This window comes from Lycium barbarum, chromosome 3 (assembly GCF_019175385.1).
Source record: "Lycium barbarum isolate Lr01 chromosome 3, ASM1917538v2, whole genome shotgun sequence".
Classification (NCBI taxonomy): domain Eukaryota; kingdom Viridiplantae; phylum Streptophyta; class Magnoliopsida; order Solanales; family Solanaceae; genus Lycium; species Lycium barbarum.
Genome location: NC_083339.1, coordinates 142,900,094 through 142,925,232, shown reverse-complemented (window position 1 = coordinate 142,925,232; position 25,139 = coordinate 142,900,094). Strand labels below are relative to the sequence as shown.

The 25,139-nt window shown below is 36.2% G+C and overlaps 2 protein-coding genes and 1 long non-coding RNA gene across 4 annotated transcripts; 2 read left to right on the top strand and 1 right to left on the bottom strand.

Moving 5' to 3' along the window:
- The first annotated feature begins 8,283 nt into the window (after positions 1-8,283).
- On the top strand, positions 8,284-11,282 carry LOC132633204 (tubulin beta chain-like). Its single transcript, XM_060349473.1, has 3 exons — positions 8,284-8,954; positions 9,628-9,897; positions 10,372-11,282. Exons 1-3 carry the CDS (start codon positions 8,561-8,563, stop codon positions 11,037-11,039), a joined length of 1,332 nt encoding a protein of 443 aa, XP_060205456.1. The 5' UTR covers positions 8,284-8,560; the 3' UTR covers positions 11,040-11,282.
- Positions 11,283-11,473: 191 nt separating this feature from the next.
- On the bottom strand, positions 11,474-18,047 carry LOC132633203 (phosphoethanolamine N-methyltransferase 2-like). Of its 2 annotated transcripts, XM_060349471.1 has the most exons (12): positions 17,723-18,047; positions 17,178-17,293; positions 15,743-15,880; positions 15,400-15,537; positions 14,417-14,560; positions 13,762-13,872; positions 13,529-13,670; positions 12,779-13,059; positions 12,235-12,396; positions 12,080-12,133; positions 11,918-11,992; positions 11,474-11,829 (listed from the first exon to the last, which is right to left on the bottom strand). In XM_060349471.1, exons 1-12 carry the CDS (start codon positions 17,736-17,738, stop codon positions 11,731-11,733), a joined length of 1,476 nt encoding a protein of 491 aa, XP_060205454.1. In that variant the 5' UTR covers positions 17,739-18,047; the 3' UTR covers positions 11,474-11,730. The 2 variants fall into 2 exon arrangements, with proteins under 2 accessions (XP_060205454.1, XP_060205455.1); XM_060349472.1 differs by lacking the exons at positions 17,178-17,293; positions 17,723-18,047 and adding an exon at positions 16,572-16,824.
- A 3,365-nt stretch (positions 18,048-21,412) lies between these two features.
- On the top strand, positions 21,413-24,320 carry LOC132634326 (uncharacterized). Its single transcript, XR_009580114.1, has 3 exons — positions 21,413-21,618; positions 22,998-23,064; positions 24,007-24,320. It is a non-coding gene; the product is annotated as an uncharacterized LOC132634326 (long non-coding RNA).
- Positions 24,321-25,139: the final 819 nt, after the last annotated feature.

Genomic DNA, 25,139 nt, shown 5'->3' with positions numbered 1-25,139 from the left:
TATTCAGAAGGGTTTCCACGTAAAATCTTGGTGTCATTATTGCTGCATTTTTATTCTTGCTGATTTAACCATAACTTAGTGTTCCGCGTTTATCACTAATACCGTGAATATTATTTTTGCGGGTCTATTTTATTCCCAACAAGTGGTATCAGAGCCAAGGTTCTGTCTGAGTATGCTCTGTGGTTGCAGCATAGTCCGAACTTCCACATCAAAAAAGAATTACTTTGGTCTCCTAATAAATAGTAATTGTATTTGTGATAAACGATGGAAGCCAACACTAGTAGAATGGTTACTTTGAGTGGTGTAAATTATGTTATTTGGAAGGGCAAAATGGAAGATTTGTTCTATGTCAAGAATTTTCATCAACCTGTCTTTGCCACTAAAAAGCCTGATAAAAAATCAGATGAAGAGTGGAATTTGTTACACAGGCAGGTTTGCGTCTTTATTAGACAGTGGGTTGACGATAATGTGTTGAACCATATTTCTGGGAGACATATGCTCGGACCCTATGAGAGCATCTTGAAAGTTTGTATGCTCGGAAAACTGGAAACAACAAGATGTTTTTGATAAAGCAGATGTTGGGTTTAAAATACCACGATGGTTCCGCAATGACAGATCATCTGAATATTTTTCAGGGGATCATGAACCAGTTATCTGCTATGGTCATTAATTTTGATGAAGAAATTCAAGGCTTGTTTCTACTTGGTTCCCTACCAGATTCTTGGGAAATTATTAGATCTTCATTATCAAATTCTGCTCCAAATGGTGTGATCTCTATGGATCTTGCCAAGAGCAGTCTTTTAAATGAAGAGATGAGAAGAAAATCTCAAGGTTCCTCCTCATCAGATGTCTTGATGACTGAATCTAGGGGGAGAGGCAAGAATCGTGGTTTTCAAAATAGAAAACATAACAGAAGCAAATCCAGAAGCAGACTTAAAGATATTGAGTGCTATCATTGCGGAAAGAAAGAGCAAACAAAGAAGTTCTACCGGATTTTGAAAGAGGAGAATAGAGACAAGGAGGAAAAGAAAGAAGATAGCAATCGTGTTGCCGCTGTCACTACAGAAGATCTTGTTACTGTCCTTGATGCGGATCTAATAAATATTGCTTGTGATGAGTCAAGCTGGGTTGTGGACAGTGGTGCCGCATCTCATGTGACATTAAGGAAGGAATTTTTCTCATCCTATACTCCGGGTGACTTTGGAACTTTAAGTATGGGTAATGAGACTGTATCTAGGGTGGCTGGTGTTGGAACGATTTGTTTGGAAACTAGTATTGAAATTAAACTAGTTTTAAACAATGTAAAGCATGCACCTGATATTCGTTTGCACTTGATCTTTGTTGGTGTTTTGGACGATGAGGGATATGCTAGTACTAATGGTGCTGGAAAGTGGAAGCTCACTAAGGGTTCCATGATTGTGGCTCGTAGCGAAAAGCGTCGTGGTGTAAACTGGACTACGGCCTCTACCTGTGTTGATACCGTGAATGCAGTTGAGAGTAATAGCTCTTCAACGTTACGGCATAAGAGGCTTAGCCACATTAACAAGAAAGGACTAAATGTTCTGTCCAAGAAGAAATTGTTGTCAAATTTCGAAAGTGTCAAATTAGAAAGGTGTGAGCACTGCTTGGTTGGAAAATAAAATAGATTTTCTTTCAAGTCTCATCCTCCTTCAAGAAAGACAAAGTTGCTTGAGTTAGTGCATTCAGATTTATATGGTCCAATGAAGACAAGGACTTGGTGGTGCACTTTATTTTGCTACTTTCATTGATGATTGCTCAAGGAAACTTTGGGTCTACGTCTTGAAGACTAAAGACCATGTGTTGGGTGCCTTTAAGCAGTTTCAGGCTTCAGTTGAAAGAGAAATTGGAAAGAAGCTGAAGTGTATTCATACAGATAACGGTGGTGAATATTGTGGACCGTTTGACGAATACTGCAAGCAACAGGGTATCAGACACCAAAAGACTCCTCCGAAGACTCCCCAGCTTAATGGTTTGGCGGAGAGAATGAACAGGACCCTAATGGAAAGAGTCAGATGTCTGCTTTCTGAAGCAAAGTTGCCGAATTCCTTTTGGGGTGAGGCTTTGTTGACCGTTGCACATGTTATTAACCTATCTCATGCAGTTGCTTTGCAAAGTGATGTTCCAAACAGAGTTTGGTATGGCAAGGATGTTTCCTATGACCACCTGAAAATGTTTGGTTGCAAAGCTTTTGTACATGTGCCTAAAGATGAGAGGTCAAAACTAGCTGCCAAGACAAGGCAGTGCATCTTCATTGGTTATGGCCTTGATGAGTTTGGTTACAGGCTATATGATCCAATTGAGAAGAAGGTCGTGAGAAGTCGTGATTTTATCTTCGTGGAGAATCAAACCATTGAAGATATTAACAAAGCGAAGAAGCTAAAATCTTCAAGTTCTGAAGGTTTAGTTAATATTGATCAAGTCCCTCATACAAATATTGATGATGGTGATGGGCTCGATGACGATGATGATGCCCAGAATCATGTTCTAGTAGGGGTGGGCGTTCGGTTGTTCGGTTCGGTTTTTTCAAAGGTATTTCGGTTTCGGTTTTTTTAAAGTGAAAACCGAACACGTCACCGAATTAGTTCGGTTCGGTACGGTGTTTTGAAGGTTGGTTCGGTTCGGTTTCGGTTTTTTAATTCGGTTTTTTGGCATTGGTTAAGTCCTCTTTGGTATGTTATCCTTGCACTTACAAACATCAAAGAGTAAATGTGGACTACACTCATACTACCACATTACTCTAAGCAAAAACTACAGAATCACGTTTCAGACAAACACAACACTTTCCACTTCATTTTCATGCAGCTAATATATGTTTCTGCTCTCCTCAAATGATATTCACATATGTACTTGCAGGATTCTTGGAGATGTATTCATGGGGCCGTATCACACAGTCTTTGACTTTGGTAAATCCCGCTCACCCGTTATTAAATGATTCATGATCAACAGCAGCCAGCAGCCAGCAGCCAGCACAGCCACTGCCAGCCAGCACCAGCCACTGCCAGCAGCCACCAGCAGCATAGTTTACGTCGTATTAGTATTTTCAGTGTATTACCACATTTCAACAGTCTAGGAGTTATCACTGGACTAGGGTTGAATGTTGTTTACTTGATTTACTGGATAATGAATTTGGGCTTGGATAATGAATTTGGGCTTGGATAGTTGGATATCTGTTGTGAACATGTGATTCATGGAAGTAATTATGATATTGATATATATTATATATTGGTTAAAAAAATATTATATTAAATTTTCGGTTAAACCGAAAAATCGGAAATCCGAAACCGAACACCGAACCGAACACCGAATTTGCTATTTTAAAAAATCGAAACCGAACCGAAAAGTCGGAAAACCGAAAACCAAAAAACCGAATTCATTCGGTTCGGTTTTTCGATTTTCGGTATTTATGCCCACCCCTATGTTCCAGATCAGCATGTTGATGATGATAACGATGCTGCTATCGATGAGGTAGATGCTCCTACTCATGAAGTCGTGGATGAGTCAGATATTCCACTTAGAAGGTCTACTAGACAGCATGTTCCTTCTTCCCATTATTCACCTAATGAGTATGTATTACACACTGATGGGGGAGAACCTGAATGTTATGAGGAGGCCATGGATGATGAGCACAAGGATCAATGGATTGAAGCCATGCAAGATGAGATGATATCTCTGCATGAGAACCATACTTATGAATTGGTGAAATCCTAAGGGCATGAGAGCTTTGAAGAACAAGTGGGTGTTCAAAGTTAAAGCCGAGGAACACAGCTTGAAGCTCAGATACAAAGCTAGATTGGTTGTTAAGGGATTTGGTCAAAGGAAAGGTATTGACTTTGACGAAATATTTTCTCCTGTGGTGAAAATGTCTTCCATTCGGACAGTTCTTGGTTTGACTGCTAGTCTTGATTTGGAGATTGAGTAGATGGATGTGAAGACTGTTTTTCTTCACGATGACTTAGAAGAGGAGATTTATATGGAACAACCTGAGGGCTTCAAGGCAAAAGGAAAAGAAAATCTTGTATGCAAACTTAAGAAGAGTCTATATGGATTGAAGCAAGCTCCCAGGCAGTGGTACAAGAAGTTTGAGTCTGTTATGGGGAAGCAAAGCTACAAGAAGACTTCTTCAGATCACTATGTTTTTGTACAAAGATTATCTGATGATGAATTTATCATCCTCCTGCTATATGTGGATGATATGTTGATTGTAGGCATGAATGTTTCCTAGATTAACGAGTTGTAGAAACAGTTGAGTAAGTCTTTTGCAATGAAACACTTGGGTCATACTAAACAGATTTTGGGCATGAGGATTACTCGTTCGAGAGATGAAAGGAAGCTTTATTTGTCACAGGAAAGGTACATAGAACGTGTACTGGAGCGCTTCAATATGAAGAGTGCTAAGTGGGTTAGCACACCTCTTCCTGGTCATCTGAAATTGAGCAAGAAGATGTGTCCTACAACAACGGAGGAAAAAGAGAGAATGGCCAAGATTCCTTATTCCTCTGCGGTCAGAAGTTTGATGTATGCAATGGTATGCACTCGACCAGATATTGCTCAAGCAGTCGGTGTTGTTAGTAGATTTCTTGAAAATCTAGGAAAAAAGCATTGGGAAGCTGTGAAGTAGATACTCAGGTATCTAAGAGGAAGCTCACATGAATGCTTGTGTTTTGGAGGATCAAATCCTATCTTGAAGGGCTATACAGATTCTAATATGGCAGGTGACCTTGATAATATAAAATCCACTACTGGATATTTGTTTACTTTTTCAGAGGGAGCTATATCATGGCAGTCGAAGTTGCAGAATTGTGTCGCACTGTCTATAACTGAAGCGCAGTATATTGTAGCTACTAAAGCTGGCAAAGAGATGATATGGCTCAAGAGATTTCTTCAAGAACTTGGATTGCAACAGATGAAGTATGTCGTCTATTGCGACACTCAGAGTGCAATAGACCTGAGCAAAAACTTCATGTACATGCGAGAATAAAACACATTGACGTTAGATATCATTAGATTTGTGAGCAAGTGGAGAACGAATCATTTCAGGTCAAGAAGATACACACAAGTGAAAACCCTGCAGATAGCAAAGTGGTACCGAGAGACAAGTTCGAATTGTGCAAAGAACTTGTTGGCATGCACTCAAACTAGAAGCCCGGTGTACCTTCCTTCAGGTGAATAGGTCTGGAGGGGGAGATTTATGGGGTCTAGCCCCTATTTAAAGGAAGTTGTCTTTCTTCCTTTGGTATGTATTTTTCAAAGTTGCGGCTATTGTTGAAAATGGCAAAGTCAAAATTGTGGGCTGCTGCAGAACGTTTGCAAATTGCAAGTAAACAAGAATTCTCTCATTGGTTGAAGTTTGCAGCATTTTTCCTATAAATAAGAGTCTCAGTTCTCATTTCTAATACACCAGAAAAGAGAGAAAAAATTATAGAGAGCAAGGTATTCCATAGACTGTAAGAAAACAGTCTGTGAAGAAAAATAGAGTGTGAGGGATATTGTAGTGAGGTGGAAAAAATCAAAAGAGTGTTTTTTATTTTTGAGTGTGTAGTGGTCTTTGGAGAATTTATACTCGTGACTACACAGTGTAAAATTTCATACTATAGTGATATCAGCTGTTCCTCTTGTCCGTGATTTTTCCCTTATTCAGAAGGGTTTCCACGTAAAATCTTGGTGTCATTATTGCTGCATTTTTATTCTTGTTGATTTAACCATAACTTAGTGGTCCGCGTTTATCACTAATACCGTGACTATTATTTTGGGGGTCTATTTCATTCCCAACACCACTTTCACACTCTTTCCTTTTTCTTATATTTCTCCAATTAAAATCGAAAATCTACCATGATATATTGTGAAGTACCATGTATACATTCTGGGAATTTGATAGTGAAGAAGAGTACCATGTATACATTCTAATATATATATTGTGAAATACCATGTATACATTCTAGGAATTCGATAGAGAAGAAGAGTACCATGTATACATTCTGGTATATATTGTGAAGTACCATGTATACATTCTGATATTTATTTTTGAAGTACCATGTATACATTCTGAGATATATTGTGAAGTACCATGTATACATTCTGTTATATATTGTAAAGTATCATGTATACATTCTGATATGCATTGTGAAGTACCATGGTATATATACTGTGAAGTACCATAGTATAATGTGTAATAGACAATAATATAAAGAATTAGTTCTACACAAATCATGATATAATTGTTAGAAGTTAAAGATAAAACTTTAATTGACATGAAAAAATTCCAGTTCAGTGATGCTGCAAAAACATGAAATAAGGGAAACAAAACATTTGAATCCCTAAATTTAGGGATATCTCACGTGAAATAAGGGGAAAAATAAATAGAGTATTTTAAACTAATACTTACTCCAAATAAAAGGGACAACATGAACAATTGGATCCCTAATTTTAGGGATTTCCAGTAACCAAATAAGAAAAAAAAAATCATACACGTTAAATAAGGAATAGAATAATTACATCCTATTTTTAGGCGCCTCTTTCCTTAAGCTGGCTACTTAGTGCCAATTTTTTGGGGCTAAATTATGCCATCGTGTTTTTGGTTAAAATTATGCCAATAATATCTAATAGTTGTGTGAAAACATCAATTTCTTCAATTTGGTATCAGAGCTTCTATGATCCTGGTAGAGAATCAAATAGCTTCCGCTGCCGGCGGGCGACACTAACCAATGTGTGTCGCCCGTCTGGCCAAGAAATATATAGGCAAACGTCATGGCCAATGATTATGTTGGTGCCGCCCGTCTGACCAATGATGATTATGTTGGCAGTGGGGCCAATGATATGCATGAAAGACAATCATGCTGAGAAGTACTGATAACAAGTGTCTAATGAGATCGAGGTTGTAGGTCAGTTTCACACTTTCCCTTCGCCAGTTAAAGGGATAGTCCATAAGAAAGATTTATTAGCAGTAGCAACCACATAGAAATTTCAAATTTCAAACCTGTAATTAAATAATAATCACTACCTAGAATTTCAACTTCTGCAAATGAAATTTTGCACTAATGATTATTTTTCAAACATAGCGTTAAGAAGTGGCTAGTCCGCACTATTACTATATAGACAAAATAATTTCTTAAAGGAAGCCCAAAGTTAACAATTTCAGCAATTCATATAAAAATTGTTGATTTTGTAAAAGTTTTTTACATGATCAATCATTTTAATTTATGTCTATTACATATTACAACTAAACCGCTTATTATCCCACTATACTCCTTTTTGCAAGATTAGCTATTAGATGCGAAAAATCAGATGATGAAAGGGAGAAATGAAATATTGAATTAAATTGATGAAGTAGGGCTAAGACGAATAGATATGAATCTAGAAATGTGGTTTCCCCACCTTACCTGTTGCTAGTGTATATTTCTTTAAGCTTTCGTTTTATATTTACTTGAATCCGTAAATTAATGATCCCCATTTGATAATTTCCTTTCCATTTGTATGCCTTGCAAGTTCCATCCTCTACTCCTTGTTATATTTCGCCATTTATCTTTTCTTCAAAATGAAGATAGTACACACCATCAAAAACTTTTGCCATAGACCTTTTAATATGAATCATTCTTACTGGAGGAAAAAAAAAAAAAGAATCTAAGCGTAATGAATTAGGAAAAACTTCTCCGACAATATAATAATCTTTTAGAAGTTGGAAAAATCCAGTCCAATGACTTGGAAAAATGCAAAAAGAGAGTTAAATGAACTCACGTCAGTAAAACAAAATTACCTAAGTAGTTAATTCATTCAGGATAAACCTTTTCTTTTCTGTTGCAATATCATCCTCATGAAGAAAAAAAATATCACACTCATGGATCAACTTGCTCATTCGTTGAGCAATAATTTATTCAGTATCTAAGCAGTTCCAAGAATAGAGTTAAAGAGTCAGTCTCAAAAAATGATAAAAGAATGACGCGGCATACCTACTTACCTATATTGACATTATTAAATCACCAAAAATAAATTAAACTTTCATTTTAGAAATATGATGAAGTTGACTAACTTTAGCATTATGCAAGGTGTGATTGAGATTAAATCATTCCACCTTCAATTAAAGATTTCGAGTTTGAATCTAGAATTACAGAACTCTTTAGTAGAAAGCGGACTGCTTTACTCCTCTAGATGAACCAACTCAGTGCAAATTTGGATTAACCAAATGATTTTGAATCCGAATAATTTAAATAAAGAAAAAACATTAGGAAAGGACGGCACATCTCAAGAGAGAGACACAAATGGCAAACTTTGGTCATGAGAGGCCACCCATAAAATATCCATAGCTATATTTCAACAGGACGGACACTTTTTAACCGTTGGATCAAACTTAATCCTCACCCTTTATCTATCTCCAAGGCCATAAAAAAAAAGAACTCCAAGGCTATTACTAGTTCAAACCATCATTACTTGTATATATACTTTACATAACCTAAGCAATAAACTCAAGCCCTTGGGAGAGTTACTCAAAGAAGTTGAAAAACTTGTACTTAAAAAAGTTCCTAGCCAACAAAAAGAATCTTGAAAAATGCGTGAGATTCTTCACATTCAAGCAGGACAATGTGGGAATCAAATAGGATCAAAATTCTGGGAAGTAGTATGTGACGAACATGGGATTGATCCAATTGGAAAATACTGTGGAGATTCTGAATTGCAGCTTGAAAGAGTGAATGTTTATTACAATGAAACTGGAAATGGACGTTACGTGCCACGAGCAGTGCTCATGGACCTTGAACCCGGTACTATGGACAGCATCAAAACTAGTCCTTTTGGACAGATTTTTCGTCCCGATAACTATGTTTTCGGACAATCTGGTGCTGGAAACAATTGGGCTAAAGGCCATTACACTGAGGGTGCTGAACTTATTGACTCTGTTCTTGATGTTGTCCGAAAAGAAGTTGAAAATTCTGACTGCTTACAAGGTTAGTGTACTAGTAGTTAATAAGAAAAAGGGTAAAGTCTCAAAAATACTAGTACTGTAATTTACTAAACGAAATATCTTCATTTTATCATCCTTTATATTTGAGGTCATTCATACCCTCATAGTTAGCAGGTCTATTATTTGCCTGTACTCTGAGGGATCTCTAATTCGAAGTATATAACATAAAGTAATTTTAAAGCATATGTAGTAAAAAATAAAAGGGTTAATTTGGATCTTTTCCGAAAGTATATCTTGTTTGGTAGAAATAGTGTCCACTAGCCACTTTTCGGCCCTGTTTTGTAGAAGAGCCACTGCCAAACTCCATGATAATGTCCTGAAGTTTCACATGTGGAATTTGAAACTACGTGATAGTGCTTATTTTTCAATTACTGGGAGTGGCTATTTGTCAGTATTTTGACTCGTGGATCCACATAGACCATAGACCATGCTGGAGCTCCGTTAAATTTAAGAACAAACATAAAACAATTTGCTAATGATAAAGATTTGAAATTCCGAATGTTCCTAAAGTACAATATAAAAATAAATCAAGACATTTTGTATAGTAGAGAAGTAAATTTGAACATTTTCTGTACGAAAAAAAAACTACATTACTTTTTTCAGAGGAATATGTTACTTCATGTTTTATGATAAAGCAAAAAATATCCTAAGTGCAGGATTTCAGGTGTGTCACTCACTTGGAGGAGGGACAGGGTCAGGAATGGGGACACTGCTGATATCAAAGATAAGAGAAGAGTATCCAGATAGAATGATGCTTACTTTCTCTGTATTCCCATCTCCAAAGGTTTCGGACACAGTGGTGGAGCCTTACAATGCCACACTTTCAGTCCATCAACTGGTGGAAAATGCTGATGAGTGTATGGTTCTTGACAATGAAGCTCTCTATGACATCTGCTTCAGGACTCTCAAACTCTCCACTCCAAGTTGTAAGAACAAACAAAACACCTACATAATTCTCTTATCACCATGACTAATCTTTAGTCGTAATTTCACGTATGGTCACTGAACTTAATCCACTTTGACAGTAAACTATTGTAGTCATAATAAAGTAACTGAACTTTATGACAAAATCTACCAATCAAGGTGACTTCCACTTTTATAGCGGAAAAGGCGACTCTTTACTATTGGGGATAAAAGTTCAGTTAAATGTGAAAACAAAATGATTTTGTGATTTTCCAAATAGAAACAATGTGGTCTGGCCCTTCTTGAGACCCCATGCATAACAGGAACTTCGAGCTGCCTTTTTTACTGCTATAGTGGATAAACTTCAGTTATTAATATGTGACACAAACATAATTTTGTGACTTTTAATGTTATGGTAGAAAATGTACGACGACATTAGATTAGCCTGTTATAATTTGATTTAAACTCTAATTTATCGGTGTTGTTGTTATGATCAGTTGGAGACTTGAATCATCTGATTTCAGCAACAATGAGTGGGGTGACTTGTTGCCTGCGATTCCCTGGCCAGCTGAATTCTGATCTTCGTAAACTAGCTGTGAACTTAATCCCTTTCCCACGGCTTCACTTTTTCATGGTGGGATTTGCACCTCTAACATCAAGAGGATCTCAGCAATATCGAGCACTTACTGTCCCTGAACTGACGCAACAAATGTGGGATTCAAAGAACATGATGTGTGCTGCTGATCCTCGACACGGTCGGTATCTCACAGCCTCAGCACTGTTTAGAGGCAAAATGAGCACAAAAGAAGTAGATGAACAGATGATGAATGTGCAGAACAAGAATTCTTCGTATTTTGTTGAATGGATTCCAAACAATGTGAAATCCAGTGTTTGTGACATACCACCTAGAGGGCTTTCGATGTCTTCGACGTTTATTGGGAATTCAACTTCAATTCAAGAAATGTTTAGGAGAGTGAGTGAGCAGTTCACTGCTATGTTTAGGAGAAAGGCTTTCTTGCATTGGTACACTGGAGAAGGGATGGATGAAATGGAATTTACTGAAGCAGAGAGTAATATGAATGATCTTGTGGCGGAGTATCAGCAGTACCAGGACGCTACGGTTGAGGAAGATAGTGATTTTGAAGATGAAGCTGGAGAAGATTAAAGGTGTTCGACCAATTTGCTATTACGTATGTTAAGTGCTGCAATGAACCTGAACCGCAATTAGATTTATGTTTCTCTGTTTTGTACTGCATTTATGCATTTCTGATTTTGGAAACCACTTTATCTTTTATGTCAATAGTGTTTGCCACTACTCCATTTACAAGGTCTGAATGTCCTTGCCCAGACTTTGTACTAAAAGGATTTTACTCTACTTAGTAGAATCTAATTGCATGGTTACCTGATATATGTTGATACTTCTTATGATTGTGTCATGAATCTCACTGGCGGATGTTAATCCAAAATTAATAGTGAGCAGATAACTTTTCTTCAGAAGTCACCTGAAGTATGAAATTGGATCATATCACGTGAACTTTTTCCATCCTCTCTTTCTTAATGGATGTTTAACGGAAGGGGAGGTTGCAACTTGCAACACAATTAAGAGCTTTAAACTGAAATGGTATAAATGTTTTAAGGGGGAAGTTATATTCTCGGATCAAATTGCATCCAAGTGACAGCAAATGAAGAACAAATTCGTCCAACAGGGAACAAGCATGCTAATATTTTTATCCTAACTTAAATCACAGGTACACAACCCGATTATTATGTGGAACATCAAACATAACATAAAATTACTGCATGGAATGTTCTTCTTCAAGTACAACGGGAATGGATACACCGCACATTTGGATAAATCAGTTCTTCTTGGCAATGAACAAGCCCCACCTCTGCTCACCAGATGAACTCCTGACTAGCTTGGACTTCCAACCTCCAACTATTTCATTATAGTCTTGCTGTAATATTAAAATAAGAAAAAGTGAGGGAATCAGTCCACATAATTAACAAGAGGAGGCAAAGTGCACCATATAAGGAAGCACTCACTTCAGAGAACTCATGGATAAATGCCTCTCTTTCCTTCTCCACAGTATCTAACTCCTTTTGCAGAACCTCAATGAACTGCAATCCAAGTACAGAAATTAGGTTGTGCCTATATATTTGCTAGCTTTGCACACAAGTTTAAGACAATATTTGTAAAACACGTACCTGTCCAGTACGATCCTCGGCCACAACTTCATGAAAACCCGCATCTCTGAGCATCTATATCATTGGCCCAAAAAGAAAATTCAAAGAAGCTGTGTGTCAAATGATAAATATGAGGCGAAAAAAGAGGGACCTATTACATGGAATGTAGTATATACCTGCCCGTATGCTTCGACATCATATAAATCATAACCCCTTTGCTTAATATAACCCGCAAATTCTTCAGATGCTGGTCCTGCTCTTTTGCAGTAATCACTAATAAGGACTTTGCCTCCTGGTCTCAGCCACTTGTAGAAAGATCTGAACAATGCAGGTTTGTCCTGACAACACACCATTAAAACAACAAATAAATAAACCATGAAATAAGACGCTACAAAGAAATTGACTTCAACAGTGAACGATTCAAGGACAAAACCGAGGGATAATTTGGCATGTAAAGCCCATCCATCACTAAAGAGAAAAAACAAATGAGCAAAATACATTGGTTTCAGAGGAGTTGTAAGATGACCAAGAAGATGAGCTGACATGACACTGTGCCTAAGTTAGCGCAGAAGAATACATACAGAAAGGACATCTTACGGAGATTACAATTTACATGGTATAGCAATTGAAGAAGGAACCAAGAGGAATGAAAAAGAAGTAGAAATAAAGAAGATAATTAGTTGATAAAGATTTTGAAGCTCCACATGGGAGGTAAATTACCTGGATGTGAAGGATAGTATCCCGACTGTATATGACATCAAATGTACCATCAGGATATGTTTTCTTGGTGCAATCAGCAACCTCAAATTCAACAGCACACTTGAGACCAATAGCACGCTCAAGGGCAAAAGATATCATGTTGATAGACAAGTCAATGCCAACAACGTGAACGTCATACTTTTCAGCCATGTAGAAGTCACCTCCTCCAATGCCACAACCAACATCAAGTACCTTTTGGCCAGGCTGAAGATCCAACATGGCTACAAATTCTCTTGTAGTTTCTGCTCAAGAATAAATACGGCTCAGAGACCATTTTGTAGTTTCTGCTTATGAACAAGTACTGCCCAGAAACTAAATAATTGGAAAAGAATAAAATAGGATTGCATCGAGCGAGAAGACGCTTGCAAGCAGATATCTCCACAGTACCAAGTGCACACTTTGCATAAAGGTTTAAGGTCTGAGGACATTATTGGAGAACCAATAAATTGGAAGGGGTTCATGGAGCCTCTGGACACTGAGGTTGTGATTGGGTTCTCCGATTAGATTTAAATAAATTGCAAAGGCATCTAAGGGAACAAATGCTTGTCCGGTGGCAAACGCATGGTTGGCTTATAGACATATATATAGTCTCTAGTATGATGAATGAAATAACTGGTATTATCTTCCTATGGTAATCATTGTAAATGTCGTATTAACGAACCCTCTATAGTAGACAAGACCAGAGTAAGATATGTAATCTGAAAGGCATACCAAGTCCTCCTGTGCTTACAAAACCTTGTCCAAAGACACGTTCATATCGCAGTATACCACTACATTTGTACTGAACAGTGTCCAAGAAGCGCTGAAATTCCATGTCATTCTCAGAACCAACCTTCTGCCACGTCCAGCAAATCTGCAAGGTGCAAGCAGCAAGAAAAGAGTGATTGGATAGTCAGGTTAATATTTAACTAACAAAAGGGTTGATGAGGTAAGCATAATTCTACCTGATTTTGATTCTTTTTGTTCCTCACATAAGCTCCGATGCACTTGCAACCAGCAAGAGAAAGTTCAAATGATTTTCCATTACCAGCATTTACATGACATTCTCTGAAAACCTGTGTTTGACAACTATGGTTTCAGCTCTTACTATGCTTCCAACGAACAATTAAGAGATGGGGACCAGAAAGGTCCGGTGTTGAGTAGGAAAGAAGAGTCCAGTCCAAGGAGTGATTTTCGGAGTGATAACTGATAAATGCATCAACTCAAGTCTTTTATACTTCCATTGCGTAAAGAAGGGATTTTAATATTATCTAATAGAAACAGTGGTAATCAAGAGTGCACAATAAAGTTTCAAAGCACTTTAATTTTTTTGGGTACGGTAGAGTTTTAGAGCACTTTATGACAGAGATGTAATCACTTTATTGTGCTCTGAAACCCTACCGTACCCAAAAAATGCCTCATCTTGGGCTTACCAAAGCGAACCACTTAAGCGTGAAAAATAAAAAATTAATAGGTGTAGACAAATAGTTAGTAAACACAGTAACATACTTCAGCCACTGTGTTGAATTGGATTCGAAGGATATAACAATTTTTCTTAAAAGAATGCAGTTCTGAGAACATCATGTGGGACGACAAAACAGTTCACAGTAAAGCTAAGACCTTTGTATAAAAGCTAGGGTCTCGATAGTGGGTTGGGTTGTTCTTTCGCCTGTGGTCTCCTGATTGATGGAAGCATGACTCTCTGAAAAATATGTAACCGCCGACTTTCAACCATTTAACCATTCTCTCAGCAAGATCCTGAACCTGCAGCAACGGTAGAAACAAGTTCGAATGTTAAAGCAGCAAAAAGTTATACGGCAATTCAACTCAGACAAAGGTAATAGGTTGATGAGTGAGGAAGATCTAACACAGACATTTTAGCAACAAGCTATACAAAGGGAATTTTCTAATAGCCGTTTTACTAGTAAGCTAACACCCATTGTAGACGCTGATATCTAGTGGTGAATAAGTCATATAAAGTAGGCTCATTGATAGACAAAAGTAAATGCTGAGATTTAGTACTCAGCGTATCGTTCAAAATACAGTTGTTGAAGAAGTGCTCGAATTATAAATTGCCATATAGGGCTGAATGCAATAGTTTCAAGCTAGACCATTGTGGAAATTAAGGTTAAATACGCATGGCATTAAGTACTACCTTTCGGAGTCCGTGCTGTAAACCATGTTCTTTCAAAGAAAATACTTCATTTTGTTGACGATCTTGGTATGTCACTTGTTGGAGAAAGACAACAATCTACAAATATTTGACCTGACCTAGGCTCTAAGTGTAAAATCATATTGGTTTAAGCATGTGTAACTAACATTGTTTAACTTTGTGCCTGTATACTTCAAGATTTTCCTAACCGTGATCTCTCCCCACCACCGTTAAAATATATATTTCTAACAATTTTTTTTTGTTTTTGATAAGGGCCAACCAACAGGTTGAATATTAACTAATATCTAGCAACTGTGTCATATTCATTCTGTCTTGCGTAATTCGATATCCAAGTTTGACACAATTAATTGGCAACCAATTCTTTGAATAGATGCAACTATAGTGGTTTTCTATGTGGAAGATATGGCAAAAAATAAAAGAGAGAATTTACCTCGTCATCAGAAAGATACATCAGTAACCAGTTAGAAAATATCAAGTCCACCGATTCAGGTGAAAAATTCAAATCTGGAGAAGTCACATCAACACACATGAACTTGACATTCTTACGGTACCCATTTATGCTTTCATTCTGCAAGGAAGCACAATAAAAGATAAGGATATGCACAAACTTATTCAATAAGTTTATCATTACTTATCAATTGTGAAGAAATGACAAATTAATCTTCTAAACTAATCCTTCTTTTTTTCTTCATCCTAGTAACCCTCTTCATTCACAGCACATGTTGGACGGAGAGAGAAAATGGAAATATCTAAAGGGTAAAACAGCCACAAACCTTCTTAATGGCGCCTTCAATAAAGTCCAATGCGATAAGCTGCCCAGATTTCTCGGCTAATTCGCCAGTGAAACGGCCAATACCAGCACCCAGTTCCAAGACAGTTTTCCCTTCATATGGCGGAAGCAGAGAGAGCACCTACATAACCATCCAAAAGTTTCAAATTTGGGGAGATATGTAAATCATTGTGCAGGTTATCATGTCCACCCACAAAACAAACCAATTAGAATATGTGGTTCTGAAACACAATTAAGAACTAAAAAAGTGTTCATTTCCTCTCACAGCAGGAAACAGATTCCATGAACTCAAATAGGTTGGACAGCCAAAGAGGGAGAGGCTGTAAGGCATCAGTCTACATTATGAACAAAACCCCATATACTAGAATTGAACTTGTCCATGTGAGAAGTTTTAGGCCCAAATCTTACCCCTCATTACTGAATTTCATTACCAATTAAGTTACTTACTGAACGCTGGATCAGCAATACAACTTCCCATTAGACTTCACCAAAGACAATATATACATAGAAAGATGCCTGGAAGATGCTGGACAAATTACGAGCTGAAATAACTACAGGGGATAACATAGTAAATATTTCAACTATTTAGCCCGTGTGTCAGTCCCAGCTCCATCAGTCACTAAGAACCGATGACACTACTCATCGTGATTATGCTATATTGTCAATAATCCCACAAAAGAATTGCTTTTTTTTTTTTTTTTTTTTTTTTAATAACCAAAGAATTGCTGTTTTTTTCCCATCAGTCTTCAGCAACTACAATCCCTTGTCCCTGCATCTTATTGAAGTATGATGGAGCCTTTTTAAATTTGAACCTGATGTGCTTTGAATTTTAACTCCGCAAGTAAAATGAGTATTTGAAAATCAAACAATAAATCCATATTATTGACTTTTCAGATGACAAACAGGGAATCTCAAAGGCTGCTGAGTTGATGAACCACGGCTAACATGTTATAGGGACTAGTTACCAATTCAAGTTGATTTGTTAGATGGTCACTCAACTAATAGTTATTATCTCATAAAGTCACTTTCTTTGTTGAAGAAAATTGGAATTAAGAAGAAAGTTAGTTGACGACCATCGGAAGAATCAACCCTTACCAATTAACATTTCCTAATATCATTCGACACAAAAATACCACCTTTTTTGCTTTTGGCAAAAGTAAAGGGTATATTCCAAAATGGGATATCAGTGAAAATGACTTGGAGAAACAGAAACAAAAATACCACCTTTTTTGCTTTTGGCAAAAGTAAAGGGTATATTCCAAAGTGGGATATCAGTGAAAATGACTTGGAGAAACAGTAATTCATAATCAAGACGATCTTAAAAAATACTTACAACTTTACTAATTTATATATCCAAACAAGATAAATCTAATAAAGTAACAGATCATACAATGAATCATGAAGTTGTATATATATACCTCAGGCCTCTCTTCTTTGTCGAGATCAGCAGCTTTGGAGTCGAGCATCATGGCCTCCACAGTAAGTTCCGCAGTGTGCTCTATCCAATAACTCTTCTGAACCTCACGCTCTTGTCCTACACACACATCACATTCACTATCAAAACCTTAACAACAGTCAAATACAGACAAAGTAATCTCTTTGTCCTAATTTACGTCACACTTTTCCCTTATCGAGAGTCAGTTTGACTAATTTTCAAAGCTAAATTAGATTAAATCAACTCAACATTTTAAAATTAAAATTTAGATATTAAAAAACTATACGAAAAGTAATATAACATGCAATTCTTCTGTACAGATACAATAATATACAATCCAGCATAAAATATTATATCCACGTAGCGATACATCGACATACATAACCAACTTCCTTTTGCAACAATGTTTATACACTTAGTGTAGACGATGTATAAAGGGGCCATTTCGCGTAAATATTTTTCTCCAAATAGATATAGAGTCCCTTTTAGTCAAATGAATCTCGAAAAGCGAAAGGAATGAAGCATTACCTGAAGCAGCAGCCATAGTTGTTCGGTCTGTTTATTTGAATAGCGTGAATATTAATTAGTATGGTATGGGAGAGATAGAGAAGCTAAAAACCCTCAATGGCAAGACGAGATCTAGAGAAGCTCCTGGATCTACGGTTATTGCTTCTACCTTTCTGCTGCATCAGCTAGTTGTCAAACAATGTAAATGAAATCAAAGAGGCTGTGTATGTCTTTGATGAATGATATTTAGTGGGTTATATATAGAGAGAAATTAGATGGCCAAAATGAGAGAACCGGCGACATGGCTGGTGAAGGTGAAGATAGAATGTATAGACGATTAATGGGACTGTGCCACGTCAAGTTACTCCAGATTCTCCGAGGCAACTAGACAGTTGTCTACTTTGGAACCGCTATTTACACCATAATATTTTAATAATAATAATAATCATCCGATATTTTGCAAAATAATTTTATAATTAAAAAAATATGCTTTTTGCAATTGTCTAATATTATTATTTTGGAGATCTAATTCTATTTTCTTTAATTACAGAAATTCTTCAAAAAATTTCATTATATATATATATTAAATTATTTTTTTATAGTTCCTCTTTTAATATAGTCATTTATTAGATAAATTTTATGTTAAAAGTGTGCGCCTGTAAATTTTGACTAATGAACTACCTTGCTTCGGAATTCATTTTTCGATTGAGACGGAAGGACTATAATTTGTATGTTTGATACATTTTAAAAGTATTTAACAATGATATAAGTTATTTGTGTTTATGTTTTAATTTAAAACTTAATCCTACTTGAAGTGAAATCTTTGTTAATTATTTATGTTTGCTTGCATGGACGATACAAAATTACAGGAAATAAAAAAACATACGTTTAATCAGACCAATGGAAATTTAAAATATAAAATGATAAATGGTAAATAACATCAATAAATAATATATAATATTATAAGAATAATATTTTAATTCAATAATTAAGCCTATATTAAGATATAATTTGAATGACATGATAATTCTTTATATGTCTATAATAATTTTATAATAATTTTTTAAGGAAAAACATTAGTTAAAATAAATTAATAATATTTCCATAAAAAAGACTCAAATATGTATGAGTGTGGAGACCACTATAATTTTATTCATGCCATCGTTTTAGTGGCATGGAAAAGGGCCTTAAAGTTCTTAAAAATTAGAACATTTACAAAGTCATAAAAACTTCAATTAAGGATAAAAAAAAAGTCAAAAAAATTATGTGAATATGATAAAAAATGAGAATTCTCTCTTATATATTGTAGTAATAACTATAATCTAAATAATTAAAAAAAAATTAACTAAAAAAAGACGTCGGTACGTCTTCCTCCTTATCTTCTCCATCACATTCTCCTCATCTCTTTTGCATCTCTTATCTCTTTGTCACCCATTCTTCCTTTTGTTTTTTTAAACATTTCTTTGAATTCATTCAATTTTTAGTGTAGTTCTTTTAGTTTTTTTTTCTTCCTTGTAGCCGGAAAAAATGGAGATCTACTACAGCCTCCTTTGCCACACCACTGCCTTTCTCTCTCCTTCCCACTCTTCTACCAAAATAAATTATATTCAAAATTAAAAAAAAAAAAAAACAGATCTAAAAGAAAAACAGAATCAGATCTAAAAAAAGAAAAGAAAAAAAATTGGCTTTAGATTTTTATTTTTTCAGAGGGGGTTCGTTTTGAGTTTTGTGGGGTATTTAAAGGTGGTGTTTGGACGGAAAAACAGGGCGGTGAGGTGGTTGAGGGGTCTATTTTGTGGAGGAGATAAAGGTGGCGATGGGGTGGTGTGAACGTCGATGGTGTGACGGAGGCGGTAACGGGGTGGTTTATGGATGGAGAAAAAATGGTGGTTTTATTTTTGTGAAAAGAGAAAGAAGATAAAGATGGAGATGAGGAAGAAGATCGGTGGTGGAGAAAGGATGGGCAATGACGGGTGGAGGAAAGTAATGGGTGTTTTTTTCGGTGGTTGGGCGGCGGTCAGACGGAGGTGGTGGCGGCTGGCTAAAGTTTGCCATTTTTTTTTTTTGACTTTAAGTTCTTTTTTTAATAATTTTTTAACCCCTCTGCCGCATGTCATTTTTTAATTGGTTATTTTGTCACGTCACCGTGAGTGTAATACGCACATTTTATATTTTTGTCGATTGTAAAAAAGGTGTCTAAATGGTACAAATTCGAAGGGGTTTAGGTGTTCAATCCGAATAAGTCTCAGTTTAGGTGGCTACGAGGAATTTGTGGAAATATTTAGGGTTGACTATGACTTTGGCCTAAAATAAAAAATAAATTATTTGTTTGCTTTAGCATATCAAGAAGAGAAAGATAATTTTATTTTTCTATTTTACTCTTAATATTAACTATTCATTTCTCAAAATATTTTCCAAGTCCATTGGAACTATACATTATTAATATGGATATTCTAGTAAAATAGGCACTTTATTTACTGATTTTTAAGGGTATACAAATTTCATTGTGGACAAGTAAAAATGAGTGAAGGGAGTAAAAGTATAGTAAAATGAAAATTAAAAAAAACTACTCCGTTTCATGACAAGGGTGTGTAAGAGCCAAATATACCCATGTATTATTGGAAAAGTGTCAAATATATCCCTCGTTATAATTTAGGTTCAAATATACCGTTATCGTTATACTGTTAATTCAAATATACCTTTTTTCCGTTAAAGTTGTCCACTTAGGACATTCTATCCTACGTGAAAGTGACATTTGATGAGGTGGATGTCACGTGGCATTACCACCTCATCACCCCTCACTCATTTTACTCCTCTCTTCTTCTGCCACTAAAAAAATTTCACCCCCTCCATCACCATTAAAAAGGTGAAAAAGGGCCTAAAATACCGTTGTCGTTAACCTTTGGAGCCTAAAATATCCTTATTTTTAACGGACCCATTTCAAGACCCAATTAACAATTTCATTTATTACGTGGCAGTTTCTCATTAGTTAATAAAATAATTTACTTAAACTAATTAATCTCTCATTTAACATGATCCAACTAATAAGCCCTACCTACCCGCCCAATTAAATCCCCTTTTATCTATATCAAAAGAAACCCTTGAACCCATTCAACTAATAAGCCCGACCCTCGAACGGTGCCAACATTTGGATGGTGATTTAACCAATACATGAAACACTAAAAGAAACGAACCATGAAACAGAAATACACTATTTCTATTTTATTTTAGTTCAAACTATCAAAGTAGAATTAGTCAAACACCCACCCGGTAACCCGGTAAAAGTAATATTCTTTTCTACTTTGTTTTTTGCATTGCTATATATGTTGCTTCATACTGTTACGTCCCGTATTTTTATACATTGGGACAACCCGGATTAACTATGATAATTTAAGGCCAAGATTTTTCCGGGATTTGAAGTCGGGACTTTTGACCATTTGATTTTATTTTGAGATATAAGTTATGTATGAAATTGATGGCATTGAACACTTAGGGAAAATTGGGACCACAATTCATAAAATTGGAATTAAAAATGTTGTGCAAAAAAAAAATCCCTTTGTGGCCATGTAAATGGGAATTGGCCCCACACATTGTGTGGCCAATTTTAATTGGTCCAACACATTGTGTGGTCCAAGACAATTGGAGATATTTGTGAGACTTAAAAAGATGACCATAAGTCATCTTCTTGTCATTTAACACTTAGAGAAAACAAGACTTTGAGAGCTCCCTTCACCCCCACTGTTTCGGCCACACCACAAGAAAAACCAAATCAATTTCTAGCTCTTCTAAAAATACTTCTTTGGTATAGACCCACTATATTGAAGTCCCTAAGTAGCGTGGAAGTATCGTTTGGGTCATCCAACCATTAGTAGTGCCCATTTGCAAACCCTAGCTATTGATGGAAGTGAAGAACAAAGGTAAGATTTCATCTTGTTTATGTATTGTGAATCTTGTATGCCTATTGTAGTATGCTAAAATGGATAGAAATCATGAAATATGGAATGTTGAAGTGGGGTTGTGTGTTTGGTATGTTGGCCGTGTATATGGGTGTGAATTGGGTTGATGAATTTATTCTTGTTTCATGTTAAATTGTTGTAGAGTGGAGAAAAGAATACAAATCGTCAATATATGTATACATGGATGTAATGTAGCCGTGTGTAGCCTTAAATGTTTGGCAAAGAATGAATTTATATCGCTTAGCGTCGTAATGGTTATTGTGATGACTTGGAGGTTGGAAATGAGAATTTAATGTCCCAAATTGACATAGTAAGCGTTGCGGACTGATTTGGGGAACTTTGTGCATTGAATGAAATTCGTATATATAAGAATCATTAACATATGTATATGTGTGGTGTGGAGTTGATTTGTATTCCATAATAGCTTTTATTTCATTATATTGTTTATACTTGTAAAATTGGATTATATACAATGACAAGTTATAAGCAGGAGTGGCTAGAGGATGAGGCTAGTAAAGCTTTTGCTTTAGGCCCCAAAACTTTAGAGGCCCAAAAAATTTTATAGATGAATTTTATAGTTTACGCTTCTCTTAGATAATATTGAAGATTATAAAAAAAAAAAAAAAAAAAAAAGGTACAAAATATATATAACGAAAGAAAGAAAAAACACTATCTATGTTTTAAGAGCAATATTTTAAAACTTTGAACTAAACTACTCAAATCTTCATATTATTAATAAAGTTTTTACAATAACATCTTAGGTAATGTCTTTAAAACACATGATTAATATCTTATTGACTTGAATTGATCCTCACTAATATAAATACAAATGTTACTATATGAATTAAAAGACAAGAAGTATGAAAAATAAAAAGGCAACATTTTGTATATGTGTCTATACTTAAGGCCTCATATTTAAATTTAGCTTTAGACCACTAATATTATATTATAACTATATATTAGAGGGAATAATGAAAATTTGTAGTCTTCACATACTCTATGATCCAATGAGATTGTGACACGTGGCTATGGCTTTTTCCCTACATTTTTGACCTCATTAATTTTCCTATGACTATTCCACTCAAGCCTTTGTTATTTGACTATATTGACACTATGTATAGCATTTTTTTTGTTGTTTTGCCTTTCAAATTGATTATTGATGTTGCTAGGTTGGTTATTGTGGTTGTTGTTGTTGTTTTTTTTTTTGGCGAGATAAATTCTCGGGATGGCCTATTTACAGGGGAAGTGCTGCCGAATTTTCTGTAGAATTTAATGATTAGTTGGAATGAAGGGCTTAAATGCCCTTATCTAATGTTTGGTATTCGTTGGCGTATTTGTAGACCTTGGGGAGCCCGAGGCGTAGATTGGATATTTAATTAAGATTGACTATCTTGGAGTGCGTATGAGGTATGTGAAGCAACCTTATTTCTTTTGGCATGCTTTAGTTTACATAGGCTAAATTAGAGCCTTAAGGAAACTCCAAATTCGAAATCCGAGCATGTTATGATCCGTATATGTTCCTTGGCACTCTTATGTATGATGTGATGAAATATGAACCCTTATGTCTTTGAAATAATCGCTTTCCGAATTTTGCATAAAAAGGGATTCACTTTAAAGAAGTTCGTAATTTTTGGAATGCCATATCTTGCACAAATATGCTCGGGTTACTCCAATATTTTTTTGTAGAAGTCTATATGACATATGATATGTATGTTTTCCATAGGCGGGCCCGACTCGGGTAAATACCCACCCGTGGGTCCCGCGACTTTCCTTTATGAAATTTGGAAACTTTTGAAAGAATTCGTTAAGATTATTATTTCGATTTTCAAATATGATCATTTTACTTATGTTTGAATTTATGATAATGATTTTATGCATATGACTACTCACGACTCTATTCGTGCATTCTGTTATTCCTTTCGCCGAGTCCCGGGCCGGTTCTGTTATTGTGCGCGCTTTGATATACTCCAGAGTTATGCTGTGTTTATGGTTCTCCGAGCTACTCGCTAATGAGGGTCGGGTTCCACTTATGTTTGGTGTTATGCGGTATATGGCGTTATGTTGGGCTATGATATGTGACGGGGATTCAGAGAATTGAAACTTACATCTGGTGTTATGTTGTGTATTGGCGCCGTTGACAAGCGGGCGACCATATTCTTCTGTACCCTATGCATGACTTACATATTTTTTTAAAGTAAACAAATTTTGATATGTTGGATACGCGCTTATGTTTGATACTCCCCTTTTGGTTATGTCTCATATTTGCTTTCGGTATATTCTGCTTTGCATACTCAGTACATATTTCGTACTGACCCCCTTTCTTCGGGGGGTTGCGTTTCATGCCCGCAGGTACCGACGCACAGTTTGGTGATCCACCGCTTTAGGACACCCCTTTTTGCTGTTGGAGTGCTCTTCTCCTTTCAGAGCAGACCTTTTGGTATACACTTTTGTTCGCTATGTTTGTATATATTCGTTCATGGGTACGGCGGGACCCTGTCCCGCCATATGATTCGTTTGGTATGTTTAGAGGTCTGTAGACTTATTTATGGGTGTGTGTGCCTACTTCTGTTCAGTTGTGTTTATATGACTCTATTCGTTATGGCAGCCTTGTCGGCGTGCGTTTGTATATGTGTTTTGGGCCGTGGTGCCATTTGATAGCCTTGTCGGCTTTTGACGTATTTGACAGTCTTGCCGGCTTTTTGATAGATATATATATATATATGTCCGCACATGGTTGCGTTGAAATGCGTCTGATGCAGTTTGATATAGTTTGAGACGGCATATAGCATTTTAGCCGCATATACTATTTGGATGTGATTCGATATGTACAGGTATGTCAGGGTGCCCAAGTAGGGCACTAGTCACGGCCTACGGGGTTGGGTCGTGACACATACTGTTAGGCCCCGTGTGTTCGTACAATTGGAAATCGAGAAATAACTATGACTCGGGTGCTAGAAGGACATAAATTAATTTTTGAGAATATGACTATGTTGGATATGGAATTATTAATGTCAAGACCTCGGGGAAGGCCGAGGGTAAATTTGGAATTTCGGAAATTAGTTTCGGGAATTACAAATCGGGACTTTTATGAATTGGGCCAAGAAAGTTGAAAAAGAATTGAAGCCCAAGATTAGTAGGGTGGCCGGCCCCTTGCCAAGCCCAAACCCACTAATTTAAAGTCATGTGCTATGCACATGACTAGTATTGGATATATATCAATACAACACTTGGTATTATTCAAGAGAAAAATCATAAAATCAAGAACACCAAGAGAGAGAGGGTTCGGCCGAACCATAGAGAAAAAGAAAAGAAAATTTTCCTAGCTTGTGTTGTGGCTTAAAAATCTTGTTCTTTACATACTTGTGAAGTACTCAAGGCCCTCTTCAACGGGGTATAATTAGTTTGGCACGAGGACGACGTTTTCGACAAGTCGGGGTTTCAAGAAAGGTATGAATTCTTACCCTCTAATGTTATAGAATTGC